General features: G+C 50.3%; 1 protein-coding gene across 2 annotated transcripts in view; it reads right to left on the bottom strand.

Annotated features, from left to right (window-relative positions):
- Positions 1-6,245: 6,245 nt before the first annotated feature.
- EMP2 (epithelial membrane protein 2) overlaps positions 6,246-17,757 on the bottom strand; it is a 76,257-nt gene continuing 64,745 nt past the window's right edge. For both annotated transcript variants that reach the window (XM_032392238.1, XM_032392239.1), the window contains exons 2-5: positions 15,321-15,451; positions 13,064-13,154; positions 10,605-10,751; positions 6,246-9,399 (exon numbers count right to left, since the gene is read on the bottom strand). In XM_032392238.1, coding sequence (XP_032248129.1) covers positions 9,212-9,399; positions 10,605-10,751; positions 13,064-13,154; positions 15,321-15,398 — 504 coding nt within the window. In that variant the 5' untranslated portion in view covers positions 15,399-15,451 and the 3' untranslated portion in view covers positions 6,246-9,211. The remainder of the gene's footprint in view (positions 9,400-10,604; positions 10,752-13,063; positions 13,155-15,320; positions 15,452-17,757) is intronic.

A 17,757-nucleotide genomic window follows, 5' to 3' on the forward strand; every position in this document is an offset into this window, starting at 1 on the left:
TTGGCTCCACTAGAGGTCCAAGAATCTGTCTGCTCCTGGGGCTTTCTTGCTATGTTGTGTGGGCCACTCACCACTAGAAGGTGGGAGTAGTACCTGCTCTTCACTTTCCGGGCGCTGGGCCTCCCAAAGTCCGAAGTCGGTAAAGCAAATGCACTGGAAGCAGGATAATTTTGGGGATACATATTCTTTGGAGGGTGGAGGAGATACTCATCTACATGTTCTAGTGTTTACCTCCAAATGTAAAATTAAAACTCATCTGATTTATGGACCTAGGTCTGATCCCTGAAAAGGATGATCTGCAAACTTTGGGATCATCCGAAAAACCTGAAAGTCCTAAAATTCAGATACTGGGTCAGTCCCTTCGATATTTAACAGGTCTGGAATCTGCATTTTCACAAGTATTCCCTAAATGGTGTGTGCTCTAGGTGGTTCCATTGCCTGCCCCCCCCGCAAACACACACACACCATTCTCTATTTTATGGCCCCAAATGGAAGTCTGCACTAACAGATTACATTAATGGCCTCAATACTTTGCTCCTTCCCGCCCTCACTTTCTCTCCCCCATCCCCCGCAAGGTGACTGTATGGTCCTCTCACTGAAGGAGGGAGCTGGTTTCCCCTCCTCTCCCCCCCGGGTGAGATTTGTAACCTGCTTGGCCAATGCAAGGTGGCAGGAGTGGTATCCCAATTGCAAGCCTAAGAGAATGTATATGTTTCCCCTTGCTCTTCTGCATCTCTGCCATCACCATGAGTCTATACCCGAGCCAGTCTGATCCAGGACGAGAGAGCTACGGAGCAAGGTTGAGTGCCCCAGCCATCTCGCACAAGGCCAGTCTTCATCCGCCAACACCCAGGCTTGGGGCCAAGTCCAGCCAGGACCAGCAGAGCTGCCCAGCCCACCTCCAGCTGAGCCCAGACATACGAGCAACAAACCCTTGTGGGTGTGTGCCTCTGTGCGTCGTGGCTGTTACGCGGTTGTAGCTAGCTCATCCACACCCATCTTGCAAGGGGCCACCACCAATCAAAGGAGGTGGTTCTGGGAAGAAGAGAGACCAAAGGAAATGGGTTTGCCTCCTTGCTGTACTTACCTGCTCTTCTTCTCGCTTTCCCACCAGTAAAAGGAGTGCATGGTTGCCGTGAGAATCAAATGTAATGATACAATTCATGGGAAGATGCTCTGTAAACCAGAGTTCTGGGCATCTCTGTGAGCACTTAGTGTCCTCCCGCATGTGCGCTATCTCACTGAATCCCCACAACCCTTCGTAACAGCTGATCCTGCGGCCCTGTCCCTTCTGCCCTCAGCTCTCCTAATGCAGGTCTTAGCGTCAACATCATGCCAGCAATGAGTCCTCACCTCCCTGAGCTGCTGTCTTCCCGTCACCCTATTTCCTTCACGGGCTGTATCCCGATTTGTAATTTCATTTATCTTGCTTGTTGTCTGTTTCTCCTCACTACCATGAAAGCTCCATGATTGCGTAGGACCTTTCTGTCTGGTCCATCCTTGTATCTCCGGGCATCCCCAATGTGTGGTGCACAGATGGTGGGAGACCAGATGGACCGAGCATTACCCCCATTTTGCAGATCAGGACACAAGGTCTGCAGCATCTCGGTCGCTTGGCAAAGCCTCTCCACAACTAATTGCTGATTCGGATTGGAACCTGGGCCTGTCTGGTTCTGAGGCCCATGGGTCTTAGGTGGCCTGGCCATGGTTGGTCGCGGAAGGGTTTGGTTGGTCGCGGAAGTCCTGGGCCATGGCCTCGGGTGGGAGCAAGAAATGCAGCGATCAGAAAAGACAAATCAAAGCTCCTGCCTCACGGGCAATGAGTCAGAAACCTCAGCCCCTTAAAAAGCCAGACACGCTCTGTAATTAGCGCCCTCCAGACACCTGCCGGCCATCTGCCTGGGATTACGCAACGCCCGCCTGGGTCACTGCCGTCCCAGAAGCTCGAGGGGAGATCGTGGTCAGAAGGGGTTGAGAGTATGGGGCGTGGCGGGCTTCCTCGGAGGTTGGAAGCCTCTGATCATACCAGGTGTGGCTACACCAACATACAGGGTTCTCATCTCCTGTTGGATTGGGATGTATCACGAGGCCAGCTTAAAAGAGCAGACTCAGGAAATCCCGATAGGGAGGAACCAAGTGCGTGTGTGAGTTCCCTTACACCAGCAAGGACACTGGTTTATGGTTTTTTTATATTGTCATTATGCGGCAAATACCCGCAGTGGTCCCCAGCTGACTTAGGTAGTACCTACAGTCACACCACATAGGGGAGGTCACTGTCTTCTGGTCAAGCAGCTATGGTCCCGATCCTATTTTAACACCTATCCATCTGTTCCGAGCCTCCTTTCTTCCTGGGGAAAGAGCAGTCCTCAAGCTCAAAACCTCCACCAGACAACAGTTTGTACTATACACTTAATAGCATTCTTGTTTTAAATCATACCTAGGTCACTTGGGACAACCGATGCTGATTTTCAACTTACTTGATACTTTCCTTTTGAATAAATGTATTTATGTAAAAAAATAGTTGCTTTGACGAAAAATGTTCAGCAAATAATAGTGCAGGCCGTACACGCTTATTAGCAAAGAGCAGTGGGCAAGAGATGGGTCAGTAAAGCTTGGGAAGCACGGGCTTAGCTGTGGGTAAATAGGGAATTGGATTCTGATAGGATGTAGCAGGCATTTGCCATTGGGTTCGACCACCCAGCAGTTGAATTTCCTTCCTCTGTTGGGGAATTCCCTTCCTTCTGAATCTTGGTGGGTTGCAGACCTCACCTCCCATTACAGATGCTGAAAATGCCTGCTGACTATTTTCCAGCCTCCCTCATGGTGAGGGCGTGGTCACATGCCCCAGTCTTCACCCATCACAGAGATGCACCATGCCAGGCTCTGCACCCGAAGGAGTGGGACAGCAGAGAGAGCTGCCTTCCGGCGGAGCAATGGGCTGTGTGAGATCAAGTTCACAGCGCAAAGCACCATCTTGCGGTGCCCGCAGTGGTCTCCTTGGAAAACCGTTCTCTGGAAGAATCTGAGGCAATCCACAGGGGCTTGGCTGCATACTTCCAAAGCCTGTGCTCTACCTGATTTCCTTTTTATGGAACTCCTGTTCTGTGTAAATCAGCCAGAGTCACTGCGGCGTGCAACTAAGAAGCCTGATGATACTACATGTGGGCACTAGAAGCAACAGACTCTCTACTGTGCAGAGCCGAGGGCAGTGAGGACTCTATTCCAGGCCGGGAAGTGGTGGCCCTTGCATTATTATTCCAAGACATCAGTTTTACACCAAGGTTTGGCAAGCTCCTCTGTAAAGGGTCAGGTAGCAAATGTATCGGGCTTAGTGGCTAGTATGGTCTCTCTGGCAACCAACTCATCTCTGCCTTTGTTTTTAAGATTTTTCTTATTTATTTGAGAGAGAGCGAGCACGAGCTGGGGAAGGGGCAGAGGGAGAGGAGAAGCAGACTCCTCGCTGAGCAGGGAGCCTGAAGCTGGGCTCGATCCCAGGACCCTGGGATCATGACCTGAGCCGAAGGCAGATGCTTAACCGACTGAGCCACCCAGGTGCCTCTCATCTCTGCCTTTGAAAGCAGCCATGAACAATGAGTCATTTAGCGTGTGCGGCTGGGTGCCACTTACCATTTTGTCTACAAAATCAGGTGGTGGACTGGATCAGGCCCATGGACCAAATGTTTACCCCTGGTTTAAACTGTTATCTGCATCACACCAACCATGTACCTACGGATGCTGTCGTATCAGGAAAAGTTGTAGAAACACATTGGGCTGGTGCCATGGTCAGCTTCCTAGAGTTTTCACTAAGCTCCTTCAAGAAAAAGTCAATCTTGAGCCAAAGGTGGCTCACCTAAAGGCAAAAGTGGAAGGAAATACAGCTTTACTGAGATTCTTTCTGCCTGAAGCCCATAATCAAAACTGATGGTGAGTCTAGTGTTTCAGAGATTTGCAGGGACGGACGACTCAAATTCTAAGCCAGGAATTGGCCCACTTGGCCTGTAAAGGGCCAGACAGTAAAGAGTTTAGGTGTTACAGGCCATCTAAGGTCTTTGCTGCATTCTTCTTCACATTTTTTACAACTCTATAAAAACGAAAAAGCGTTCTTAGCTCTTGGGCCATAAAAAAGCAGGCCTTTGGCCAGCGAGCCTGTCGTGTACTAAGCCCTGCTCTAAACTATAGGTCAGGGGTGTGGAGGCAGAAAGCCGAGCAGAATGGACGAGATAGCTAGAAAAGACAGGCCAGGTCCTAGCCTTTTTCACCAGACAAAGGGCCACCAAGCCCAGGGACATAGCTGGGATTATGACAGCTTCAAGTTATGGCCCCGAGAGACAGAGCCATGAGATGAAGAGACAGGAGTTCTCAAGCTCAAAGATTAGGCTCACCTCACAAAAGACCATAAGGCAGAACCACCCAGCTATGCTGCTTCTAGAAACTTCGGCCACTGGGTGTTGATTCTCCTTCTGCTCATCCATTTTCCAAAGAGCATCATTTATTATAGATACCCTGTTCTTTTCCCCCGTTACATATTGGGTACGTTGGGAGTATATGACTTAGCTTTCTGTCATAGGTTGCCAGGCCATGAGGAGCCACATCTGGACCCGATAAAGAGGATAATCAGTGTCACCAAATGACCCCCGAGCTGGAAGTACTAACTGGTTTTGGCTTCAGGCTGTGTACCTCTTAGGAAGGGGTTCATTTCATGAATATGTAAGAATCTTAAAAATTCTTATGGAGTTGCATGTGGATGTTGGGCAGCCCAGGGATGGACTGGGGCAGACGCTGTTGGTCGCCTCTTCTCTTCTCTTTTCTAAGAGTGTGCTTCCTAAGTATATCCCTCACTGAAGGAATCAGATGCCCAGCTAAGAGGTCAATGCTAAGCGTGGTAATTTTAATTACCTCTGCCAGTGTTTGGGTTAGGCATGAGAACTGGAAAACTCAGGCCAGGGACATCGGGAAGAGTTTGCCAAAGGGTTCTAGGAAAAGTCTTCTTGTTCCTAAAAAGAGACACGCAAAAAGACAGTTCCCTTCTCGTTTGATTAGACCACGGGATGGCAAACGTTTTCTGTAACAGGGGCAGATAGTATTACGGGCTTTGCAGGCCATGCATGTTCTATGGGGACTCTGCCAATGAGACATGAAGGCCGGCAGCACAATATCTAGACAAGAGGGCATGGCCGCGTTCCAATAAAACCTTATTTATGGACACTGAAACTTGAATTTCACGTAATTTTCATGTGTCACCAAGTATTCCTCGTTTCACTTTTTTTTTTTTTTCAATTGGGACTAAGGTAAGTCTAGACCAGGGCAGAGACTAAGTACCTAACACCTAGCACAAGGCTTACACCATAATACATACACAAATACTTGGTGAATAAGTATTTATGACATCCTCATGATGAAGTGACCCCTTTACCATAAATATTAATGCATCATCATTAATGCAACATCAGAGTAGCTAGACATAAAGCATATTAACAGTTCCAAAAGGAGGGATACAGTAATAGTACTAGACTTCAGTACCCCACCATCAGCAATGGATAGATCATCCAGGCAGAAAATCCATAAGGACACAATGGATTGGAACTAGACTTTAGACCAAGTGGACCAGACAGACATCTACAGACCATTCCCTCCAAGAGCAGCAGAATACACGTTCTTCTCAAGCACGCATGGAGTGTTCTCTGGGATGAATCAGGCTAGGCCACCAAGATTTGGTGAATGAATGAATAACTGACTTTCTTCCAAATGGAAGAAATCTATAAAATTGAATTCTCTGGGGTGACCACCATCTACCTGCGATGTGGACCAAAAACCAAGCCAAACCAACCAACAAAAAACCCTAGAAACACAAAGAATACAGACAGTAACCCCTGGAGGTTTTAGTTTGCAACTCCTATCTAGATACAAGGGAATGCAGGTTCTCCAACAGATTGCTTTTACTACTTTTGGCATTCCTTAGGTAAAAATTCAATCTCTCTCTCTTCATCCATCCATCTATGTACCTACCTACCGACCTACCTATGTATCTCATCTCTTTCTTTCTTTTTGGCTGAATTTTTCATTTTTTCAGCAGAGTGTGCCATCAAGATAGTCCGATTTTCATCATCACCCAACCCTGTAAAGCAGAAGTCTTTATTAATCAAACTGGAAAACAGGGCTGGCTCTTACAGTCTTCAGGAACCACTGCAAATAGAAAATGTGAGGCTGTTGGCTTCCATTAAGAATTTTAAGATGGCACTAGCAGATCACTAACCAAGCGTGGGGTCCTGAGCCCCTGCAGGTCATTCTTCCAGGAAGCTGGTTCCATGAGAGGCAGAGGGGGTTGGAGGCTGTCCTGTGATGAATTGTCAGACATCAGCTGCTCGCTGTAAAGACCGCTCACGATTATCCTGATGAGAAATCACATGGTGCCCTGTCACTCGACACGGTGGTTTCTCCTCTGGCTGTTGGCACGGTTGGAACACTAGAGTCTGTCGCTCTGGCCGATTTGGTTCCAAACTTTGTCACGTACAGTTTCACATTATATAAAATATAGCAAATAGACTACTTTAAAGGCACATGAAATAAAACGTATCTAACCACCCTAAAAATCACATTTTGTCCCCAAACCAAGATTCAAATTTAGCCTCTAGACCTTTGCCTCGCATTTCCCCAAAGCCACTGCCCCCCAGTACACAAAACTGTCTCACCCGCCGTATTGTTAAGTAACTTTTCCACTATTAGCAACTTATTTCCCCGCCCAGGCAGATTTTCAATGAAGCCACAGCTTCTGTGGATCTTCTAGCTGCTGTGTTTAGTGTGTGTACCTACGGGCTCGAGGTCGGGGTTTCTTCATCATCGGTAAATACAGAGCGTCCAAGGACTCCGACGGGCACAGACACACAACCTACAGCAGAGAGAATGTCGGGGGGGCGCCGCAGGGAACGTCCCCGATTTTCCCGTATTTAGGTCTGAATATACACATTTACTCAGAGCAACAAATCAATCCTCCAAACTCATCTGAACAGAGACCCAAAGTAATTTTAATGCAAATAACAAAACAAGTTAGTCTGTCTCCATCCATAGCCCCTCCATGCAAGAATTACAGTACTTTATATAAAAATGTTCTAATAGGCGCAAACTACAGTTCCTTCAAATACAGTTGTTACGAGTAACACATTTGGTCCTAATATTTGCTTCTTGGATGTCTCAGCTAAGTTTCTGTGTTGGGGTTGTCCTTGAGTAACTGATAATAAGCACCAAGTGAGGGCTGGTTCTGCCTACAGGTAAGAAGTTTGGACAGTTTCCTCCCGGATGCAGGTCACACCACCGGGGAGGGGGGTGCTTGGCACATGGTAAGCATTGAATAGTCTGTTGAAAATGAACGAATGAGTGAATGAGTGGATGGAGAGAAAACCGAATCCTGTCCTGGTATCCGTGGCGGCCCTACATCACTCAAACCAGACATCTTCCCAGCACCACGGGACCCCGGCCGATGAAGGTCAGGTGCAGAAGCACGTACACAGCACCAGCGCGGAGACGGGGTGGGCAGGTCCCACACGCGGCCCCAGCACACGTCCCCAGCAGCGCGCTCGAAACACGGGAGGCTACAGACAGCGAGGTGCGGAGAGCTTTTCCACAGGCCCTTCCCGGGGCCACCTGCCTTGCCACACACTCACAGTGCTTCCACCCCTGAGGGCAAACTGCCCACGGCATCCTGCAGGCCGGCCTCAGATGGCGGGAGCGCTCTTCACCCAGACCGTGGCAAAGCACGTTCCCCGAGGGGCAGTGCGCACGCTGAAGTTTGAGAGCCACGGCAATCTGGAAGCTTCTCACGGCTTCATTTGCAGTCAGGACCCTGGGCCCCTCCAGAGAAGTGTCCTCTGGGGGTAACCCAGACCACACCGCCAGTAAAGGAGTGGCATTTCGGCCCATCTCACTTTTGAACCCGTGGTTGCATTCTCCGCTGCCTTCCTCACGGTGTGTGATTACTTTTCCTAAGTTTTCCATCTGCCTCCCTCACGGGACCGTGAGCCCCAGAGGAGAGAGACTGTCCCCGCATGGTGTCCCCTGTGCTGGGCAGGCACCAAGCCCTCTGCAATTTATGCTGCTGAATGATTGGTGGGTGGGTCCGCTGAGGCTCTAAGAAATGGGGGTCAGTGGAGGCCGGCCAGCCTTAGAAAGCAGGGCGGGAGGAGAAGGGCCGGGCCTTCCCACTTAGAGGAGGAGGGAGGCAGCACCCCTAGGCTGTCTTGCTGTGGGGACGTGGGGCTTGGGCTGCTATTGGGAAGGCCCACCTGTGAGCAGCTGCGGGAAAGACGGGGAAGGCCGGGGGTGATGGAGCCAGCAGCGGCTGGCACCTCGCCATCTCGACATGACGAGACTTTTAATATTTATAAGGCAGCTCTGCTCACCTGGCCCTGGGGCCATGGTCCTCAGCCTCAGGGCACCTACGCGTCACCAAGGAGCTGGTCAGAACTGCAGGTGCCCAGGCCCCGTCTCTGAAGACTCTGACCCCGTGGGTCTAAGGAGGGCCCCTGTTACTACGTTTGCTGGGGATCACATGCTGAGATTCTTTGCCTTAGGGTGAGCCTAAATCCGACCCCAGGTTAAAGATCACCTTCCCTAACAAGGGAAGCAAGCAAGCAACACTGTCAGCAAAGGTGGGTGGGACTTTCTGGACCCAGCCCGTTGCAGGAGGGTCGGGGCTCTGGTCTGGATGTAGACACGACAGCAAGGGCAACACCTGTTTCTCACATGGAACTTGGCTAAACATCTGAGGAGGCTTCACCCCTACCCCACCTCCAACCCTAACACAGAGAGAATGGGGAGGGGAAGCTGAGCTGGGGGGGGAGGGGCTTGGTGTGGCTCATACCTAGGAAGGATGCCCCCCGAGACCTGTCGTTCTTGGTCTCTTCTCACATCACATCACATCCCCACAGTTAAGAAACATCCCGTTGAACGTTTTTGGATTTGAGCATTGCTGCATTTGGGGCTTTGTCTCTTGGAGACTTTCAGATGGGCAGGAGTTCCGAATCCCAGCCTTCATAGTCTTTCTCTGATCTCAAGAATGCAAAAACTCTTCTCTCTCTCTTTTTTTTTTTTTTTTTGGCTTTTAAAGGAAACAATATGTTTGCTAGAAAAACCACACACAAAAATATTGATTATATACAGAACGGTTATCTGAATGTGGATTTTGTACTGCAGCAAAAGCAACCTAGCTCCCGGGGTTCTATTTGCGCTTCCTCAAGATCAGGTACATGAGGCCGCTGATGAAGGTGAAGGCGAAGGCCACCCACGCCAGGATGAAGGAGTAGCCGTAGCTGCCATCCAGGGTAAGGGTGTACAATCCCGGGTTCTTCCTGTGAAGGTCTTCACGCCGGTCTGTATATATGGAAGCCGCGATCATGACACACAGGCCTGCCGAAAGCAAGAAAATAAATAAATCACAGACCATGTCACAGCGTGCGCCACAGACCGAGGGTACCATGGCCAGAGGTGAAGACACACTTAAGCTCTGATTATTGGCGGGTATTTACTTTAGTCCATGGGAAAGATCACGGCTAATATTTCGTGGCAGGTCATGGCTGCCCACCCTGGACGGCTTCACTTCCCGCTTGTTGCTAGCTGAGCCCGATTCTGCTTGGGTGGCTGGATATCCAGCCCAGGGGCTAAGTCATAACTGGTCTAAGCCATGGGTCAGCCAGACAGAGAACAGTTTAGGGTCTGTGCACCACATACAATCTCTGTCCCAACTACTCAAGCGTGGACGTAGCCATAGGCAAAATGCAAATGAGCGAGCGGGGCTCCGTTCCAGTAAAATGCTATTTACAAAACAAGGCAGTGAACCAGATTTGGCCCGTGAACCGCCCCCCACCTCCAGGCAATCCTGTTCCTGTTTACTTATAACAGTTTATGGATCCACATGTGTCCCAGTTCTGGCCACAGAAAAATCCTTCAGTGAAAAATATTACTCCCTGGAAAGAGACAGATGGGGAGGGGAGGAAGCGTTTTTGGTTGCTGTGCTTTCCCTTGTTTATTGTTTCAGATACTGTGAGGTCAGGAGGGATGTCTGGAGCTGCAGCAGCCTTTTGGGGGCCGTGAGGAGGTCATCACTGACACTCTGAAGATGAAATCATCAAAGGATCAAGTGGAAGTTCTTGATGCCGCTGAGCTGCCAAACGAACAATGGCACCTTCCACCTTCCAGCTTTTTGTTGTATCAGAAAAGTAAAGGTCTTTGTGGTTGAAGTCATTGTTAATTGGATTTTCCTCTTACTTGAAGTCAAAAGCATCCTGAGTGAATCACCAACGGATGTTAGTGGCAGGATGAGGTCAAGTACCCTGATCTTCCTTGGGGACCCTGTGCCTCTTCCCTCCAAACCAAGATAGCACGTTCTTGACGGCAACTCCTACTTACCCTCCAGATCCTGGCTCAGGCTTCATGTCTTCGGCACACCTGCCCTGACCCTCTAACTAAATCCAGACTCTGAGGTAGAAAATGTCCCGCCGCACCATGGCGGCTGGCTTTCCTTTCCAAATCCTCACCCGCTGCGCTGCTCTTGGCTCCTACTGCGGTGGCTGGGAAGGGAATGCTTATTCCAGGAAGCCCATCCTTGTACTTACATGACATGAGCTGGATGATGGAGGTTAGCACGAACCTCTCTCCCTGCTTGAGGCGGAAGAGCTGGAGCACAAAGATCAGGAAGGCAATGCAGCAGAGAATGGTGGACAGAATCATGGTGGCCTGGACTGCCTGCATCGTGGCGTAATCTGTGGGGAGAGGGCGAGAGCGCGTGACTGAGGACCGCAGACCCTCAGGCCCCTCAGGGGGACACAGTGACAGGGACAGGTCCAGAGTGGGGATGACAGGAGGCAGAAGTACATTTGCACAGTATGAGCACAAGAACAGCCAAGGGGTCGTCCCAACATCCCCTCCCCCGCAGCATCCATTTGAGCACTGGACCAGATGGTCCCCACCGTCCTTTTCTGGAAAATGGAGCGAGAACCACCTGCTCTGTCATTCTTCTCAGTCTGGGTATTGCCCCCAAAGCCATGGCTCCTGGTTGGGGAGTTTTTTTTTTTTTCTTTAGAAGTACAGACCCTCAGGTTCCAACCTGGCAGATTCTGGTTCGGGAGGTCAGGATGGATGGGTCAGGATTAGGGGTCTCCAGAGGGACTCTTGGGGATTTGGGGCTCACAGGGCTGAGTGACCTTCAGAAAGTGCTCTGTGGACTACCTAATACCCCCTGAAAAGAAGACAGTTAGCCTTGTGACTGCTCTTTAGGAAAAGAGAAAGCAAGGCTTCTCAGATTAGCCTTGGAGAGCGGGGCTCAGCAGCGGGAAGTCTCAGCAGAGAAACGAGCCAGTCTGGAATGGAGGGCGCTGCACGTGGGAAGGACAGAGCAGAAGCCACATGACGGAGGCATAGAGAAGGGGTCAAGTGCACAGACTGGAGCCCCCTGCATGGTTCTCAGTCTTCTCACCTGAGACTCCTCCCCACCGCATAGGCAGGGGAAGTACAAGGAATTCATTCAACGATTTTGGGGGTGCTGCAAAAAGGGGGAGTCCCGTGTAAGGGCTGAATGTTATCACCAGGACACAGCTAAGAGAGGTGCGGGGACAGTGGCCAAAGTTGCACAGGGAAACCTAAGAACGAAGCTTCTCCTTTTTCCCCAATTTTGCCTGAAACTGACCGGAGGGAAGTGTAATTCCTAAGTACTTCCTGAAATGCTTCCAGCAACGGATCCTGGTTCATCCTGGCTGCACGTGAGGATCACCCACAGAGCACCTAGGCCCTCGCCCATTCCTTATGTTGAGGAAAGAAACCCGGCCCGCACACACACAAATACACATTGTATGACTCCATCTGTATTAAGTCCAAGAACAGACGGAAGGAGACTAGGGTGACAGAAGTCAGAAATGGTTGCCTTCAGGAAAGGGCTCACGGAACACGAGTGGAAATGAGCCCAGGGGAACTTTCTAGGGTGATAGGAAAGTTCTCTATCTTGCTTTGGATGGTGGTTACGTGGCCGTGTATATAATTGTCAAAACTCTTTAAGCCGAGCCCTCAAGAAGTACGCAGTTTCTTTTTTTTTTTTTTTTTTTTTAGATTTTATTTATTTATTTGAGAGACAGAGAGCATGAGAGGGAGGAGGGTCAGAGGGAGAAGCAGACTCCCTGCCAAGCAGGGAGCCCGATGCGGGACTCGATCCCGGGACTCCAGGATCATGACCTGAGCCGAAGGCAGTCGCTTAACCAACTGAGCCACCCAGGCGCCCCAGAAGTACGCAGTTTCTTGTTTGTAAATTATAGCTCCGTTAAAAACAAAAATCCAGCATGCTACACAGAGAGGAAATAAATCAGAATCTCTGGTGTTGGAATCAGGCACGGGGGTGAACGGGGTAAGGTTCCCCAGGCAAGTCCAATGTGGGGCCAAGGTTGTGACCCTCTGGCTAAGAGTGGTGTTCCCCACATTTGCCCGATCTCAGAAATCACCTGGGGGCTTGTTAAAAATAGAATTCTAAAAAATAAAAAACAGACTCCTAGACCTCTCCCCCTGAGATTACGGCACAGTGGTTCTGGGGCGGGCACCAGGAACCTGTATTTTGAATACCCCAGGTGATGGTGCAAATATGGGTTGCTTCGCACCGCTTACATCTCCTTAAAATTCCTGTATCGAAATCCTAAGCCCCAATGGGATGGCAGTGGGACATGGGGCCTTTAGGGGGTGATCAGGTCATGAGGGCGAAGAACTCGTGAATGGGATGAGTGTCCGGATGAAGAGACACAGCAGCTGGATCTGCTCTCTGCCCTCCACCCTCTGAGGAGAAAGTGGCCGTGCACAAACCAGGATGAGAGGCCTCACAGGACACCAGATCTGCTGGCACCTGTGGGGCACAGAGGCTCTGCTGGGCCCAGAAACAGAGAAGGGAAGGGCACGCACCCCCAGCCCTTGGTTTCTGCACACCCCTCCTGTCTCCAGTTTGCACCGAGCACTCGGCCAGGCCCCTCCAGGTATGAAAGCAGAGAACAGGGGAGCCCTCAGCCTGAGCTAAGGTGTTCCGTATCAGCTCGGCACTCACCCTGAAAGTTCGCATCGATTTCTGTACAATTCGTGTTGTTGACACACACTCTCCAGACATCTGCAAAAAACTCTTCTCCTACCCACCAGGCCTGTAAACGCAAACAGAAACACAGGGAGGGGCTCTTGGTTAACCATCAAAACACTGACTTCTACTCAGGCTCAAGGCACAGTGGTAAATCAATATTCGGGACCAGCGCTTCTCCAACTGCCATGTGCATGCGAGTCACTGGGGAGTCGGGTTAAAATGCAGATTCTGATTTGAGAGGTCTGGGGTGGGGCCTGGGATTCTGCATTTCCAACAGGCTCCCCCGGGAGACCCATGCTGCGGGGCAGCTGAAAAGTAAGACATGGGCCGGGGGGCCAGGCCCTCCCAGGGCGTAGGAGTGCGGATGAGGCTCAATGGGTGGTCACAAGTGTGCACCGTGGTATATCCACATGAACTACAGGGGCGATGTCAGGGGGGTCAGAGAGGCTGAAATCCAGGGGCAAGGCCTGGTACGGAGGGAATGATCAGAAAAAACTCTCCTGCTTTCAGTCCAATCGCATGCTTCCTCTCTGGGCTTCTGCAGCTCCCCACCCCCAGTGGGCCCTCCTTCTGCCTTCCTCTCCACCCAAAGACCTCCTATCTCCCCCTCCCATCCTCCAGCAACCGACATTCACTGAACTCCCACCATGTGCTGGCTACATGTCAAGCGCAATTCCTAACTCACAAGGACACCCTCTGACTCCCTGACGGGCAAAACCAAGGCCTGTCCGTGTCTTCTCGTAAGTGCACAACAACACAAGCACCCAGGGGTACCCCAAAGGATTAACGGGTGCTGGGCTGATGGCTTTTCTGCCCCTAATGTCTGTCTGTCCCTTTCACCATGTCTGGGACCCTTTCAGGATCCCTTAGGGGTAATCGCAAGGCACAGAAAAAGGAGACCCTGAAAGAACACTCACTACCATATATTTCACCGAGCACGGGTCCTCTGGATAATGACAGGTCCAAATACTTGAAGCCACAGCATCAGTGTGATCTCTGCCCTGGCCACTCACTTTTGAGAACCTTCAGGAACCCAAACCGATCACTGCATTTACCTCCCTTATGGGATCTAGGGTCGGGAGTGGTTCGGATCCCAGCTCGGCCACTTACTGCCGCATAAAGTCCACAGGTGTCAAAACTGCCCTGAGGCCCAGTTCCCTCATCAGTAACCAGTGCCAGAAGAGGGACGATCTCGTAGGCTTGAGCTGAGGACCAAAGGAGATGATGCACATAAAAGGGCCTAGGACCTGGCCAGAGGGAGCTCTCCCTAAGTGGCAGGTGTTGTGATGGTCTATGTTGTTACGGGATGATTAATCAACAGGAGTCCTAGATGTAGGAAGAGCTGGTGGCCACTCGTGAGGTGCACTTGGGGGCTTCTGGAACAGTGTTTCTGACTCTAAATGCCTCTGAGGTTGAAATGATCAGGATTGAAGCCAGGCCTTTGGATCAAGGTGTGGGCCATTGAGGACCTCTGGTACAAAGCTTCATTTCCTGCCAGGAGAGATATTAATCTATACCAATAGGTCATTTATCAAATGCATTCCTGCCATATGGCTGCAAACTGGATACTTAAGTAAAAAGTTCAGTTTTTCAGGGGAGCATGGGCCGTTGCTAGGGAGGGCATGGCAAGGTGACTATCAATTGGGTTCCTGATTTATAAGAAGAAGGCAAAGGCAGGAGGGACAGAGATCACCTGGGATGGGTCACCTGGGGGATCTAGGGCAGTGGTCCTCAACTGAGGGTGGTTTTGCTCCCCCTCAGGACATTTGGCCATGTCCAAAGACATTTTTGGTTGTCATAAGTTGGAGTAGGAGTGCTTGCCATCTAGTGGGCAGGAACCAAAGATGCTGCTAAGCATCCTACAGTGCAAAGGATGGCCCCAGAGCAAAGCATGATCCAGCCCCAAATGGCACAGTGCTGAGGTTGAGAAATTTATCTAGAGGAGGGTTGAATCCAAGCAGCATCCTCAAAGAGCTTTCGACACCCAAGGTACCACACCAGGCTCTGTGGGGCAATCAGGGATGAAAGAAGCCAGGTCCCTGTGAATCCAGACCTAACCATGGGGCGCTCCAAACCTCCACACATAGGCCAAGTCCTTGGGCCTAACCCGAGATGTCTCCGTAGGGAGGACAACCCAATATTCTAATCACCTTGGGGAAGTTCTCAATCCTGCTTCTGTGGACTGCAGGATGCAGGGGTTGTGGGACAGTCAGAAGGAAAGGGGACTTACATTGTCAATGGTGGCGATGAACAGCAATGCAGCAGAGGTGATGTGGAAGACAATGATGAAAGCCAGGAGCACCAACATTTTTAGAGGGCGTGGTGGGGCGAGGGGTCACGCTTAAAGCCCAGAGAGAGATGCTAAAGGGGGTGCAAGAGAGAAATACATTCGTCAATGGCAGAACAAAATTAAATGAAAAATGGGCAATATTTTTTTAAAGATTTATTTATTTGACAGAGAGAGACACAGCGAGAGAGGGAACACAAGCAGGGGGAGTGGGAGAGGGAGAAGCAGGCTTCCCGCGGAGCAGGGAGCCCGATGCGGGGCTGGATCCCAGGACCCTGGGATCATGACCTGAGTCGAAGGCAGACGCTTAACGACTGAGCCACCCAGGCGCCCCCAAAACAGGCAATTTTTAGTGGGGTTTTAGAAAATCAAAAACCACGGCGCCTGGGTGGCTCAGCTGGTTAAGCATCTGACTCTTGATTTCTGCTCAGGTCATGGTCTCACCCTTAGTCATGCTCCACACTCAGCAGGGAGTCTGCTTGGGATTCTCTTGCTCTCCCTCTCTCTCTGCCCCTCCCTACACTTGCACTCTCTCTCTCACTAAATAAATAAAATCTTAAAAAAAAAAAATCGAAAACTGCTCTTCTCATCATTCCTCCCCTGGAGAGACTTTACTGGACAAAATCTGGCGCGAGGAGCTGCTCCTTGTGGCATCCAGATGCCAAATATTCCTTGTGGAGGAGACAGGTGAGGACCAATTCAAATCCTGAATTCAGAAAAGCATTGCCCCTCTTCCGAGCGGCCCGCTGCATGCGGGTGCCAGGGCGGGAAGGAGCAGCTCTATATGTCCTAAAAGGCTGCTCCCAAGCCCCCACCCACCAGGCAATGGTGGCCATGCCCCGGGGGGCTCACAGCCCGGGGTGGGGGGGTGCTGGGAGCTCAGTCCTAGTATTCAGTATCCCAGCAATGGTGCCTAACAAAGCAAAATCAATCCCAACATGAAACCATTTCCTAATGATATGACCATTTGTCAAATTAATCCCCACTCAAACACCCCTTCTCTTGACATCTACCCCTATTTGAACAACACCTAACCACAAAATGAAGACACAACGAATGGCCGACAGCGGCTGGTTCATGTCCCTCTCCCGGGGCCTGGGAGGACTGCATTTCCCAGCCTCCCCTGCGGTGAGGGTGGAGCCTTGTGACTCATTCTGGGCAATGGCGGCCCGCGTCATTTCCGGGCTGAAGAGCAGGTGTGAGTTCTCCCACATCCCTCCCCTACGAAGTGGCTGGCATGGTGCAGCCACAATTCATGGAAGCCTCCCACTGTGGACAGATACTGTGATGGGCAAATTAAGCCTCTGGATGTTAAACCGCTGAGATTTGCGGGTAAATTTTTTTTACTATGGCTGGACAGTGAATAATATGCAATAGGAAGGGACTGCAAAGTAAAATTGGAAATCTTGCAAAAGAACTGGGGTTGTGTCTGGTTTTTAAAAGTGACGCCGGAGAGCTCCTCAAAAGTTGCTGAAGGCATTCATACACAAGGGCTTGTCCTCTCTGACCATGCTTACTCTCACTCATGGGACTCATTATTATTCCCTCATGGGGACAGACGCTCATGGGCTCACACAGGGTGACTCCATAAGACCCAGGACTCACTAACAACCAGCCAGGAGCCTCGGCTGCAGAGCTCAGCCTGGCCAGTCCCAGCTGTGATTCTGCACATCATCACTTAGAAGAATCCAATGAACCAGCTCAAAGATTCTTCCAATTCTTTTTGAAAGAACAAATGCTCCTTTACTTATGCCTGCATCATCTTTTTTTTTTTTTTTTAATTGTTCATTAGAGAGAGAGCACAAGTGTGGGGAGAGGCAGAGGGAGAAAGAGACTCCCTGCTGAGCAGGGAGCCCCGATGTGAGGCTTGATCCTAGGGCCCTGAGATCATGATCTGAACTGAAGGCAGATGCTTAACCTACTGAGCCACCCAGGTGCCCCACACCTGCATCATTCTTAACTGTCATCATAGGCTGCCCCCAAACAGATACATTTCTGACCCTTGTCGAAAAGACAACCTAATCAGGCAGGGTCATAAACACCAGGGTGATAACAGACTTCATATGTTATCCAGGCCAGATGACACAAAAGCATATGGACACATAACTAAAACTTTCCAGAAGAGTGGGGGGAAAGGCTGTAACTCAGTTTTCTCCAAAGTTTGGAATTCAAATGCTATAGGGCATGATTTTGGTTGGAACACTGATTGATATGGCATTAAATAACACTGAACCACATGGTGAGAAAGTCCCCATTCTAATCCTTCTGAGTCCACCAAGGAAAAAGACCCAGTTTGGTGCTAGCCTGTCTCAAACACTTGCCATTTAGAGAAAAAGAGAAGAGAAGAGAAGAGAAGAGAAGAGAAGAGAAGAGAAGAGAA

Source organism: Phoca vitulina, unplaced genomic scaffold (genome assembly GCF_004348235.1).
Source record: "Phoca vitulina isolate PV1807 unplaced genomic scaffold, GSC_HSeal_1.0 scaffold66, whole genome shotgun sequence".
NCBI classification, from domain to species: Eukaryota; Metazoa; Chordata; class Mammalia; order Carnivora; family Phocidae; genus Phoca; species Phoca vitulina.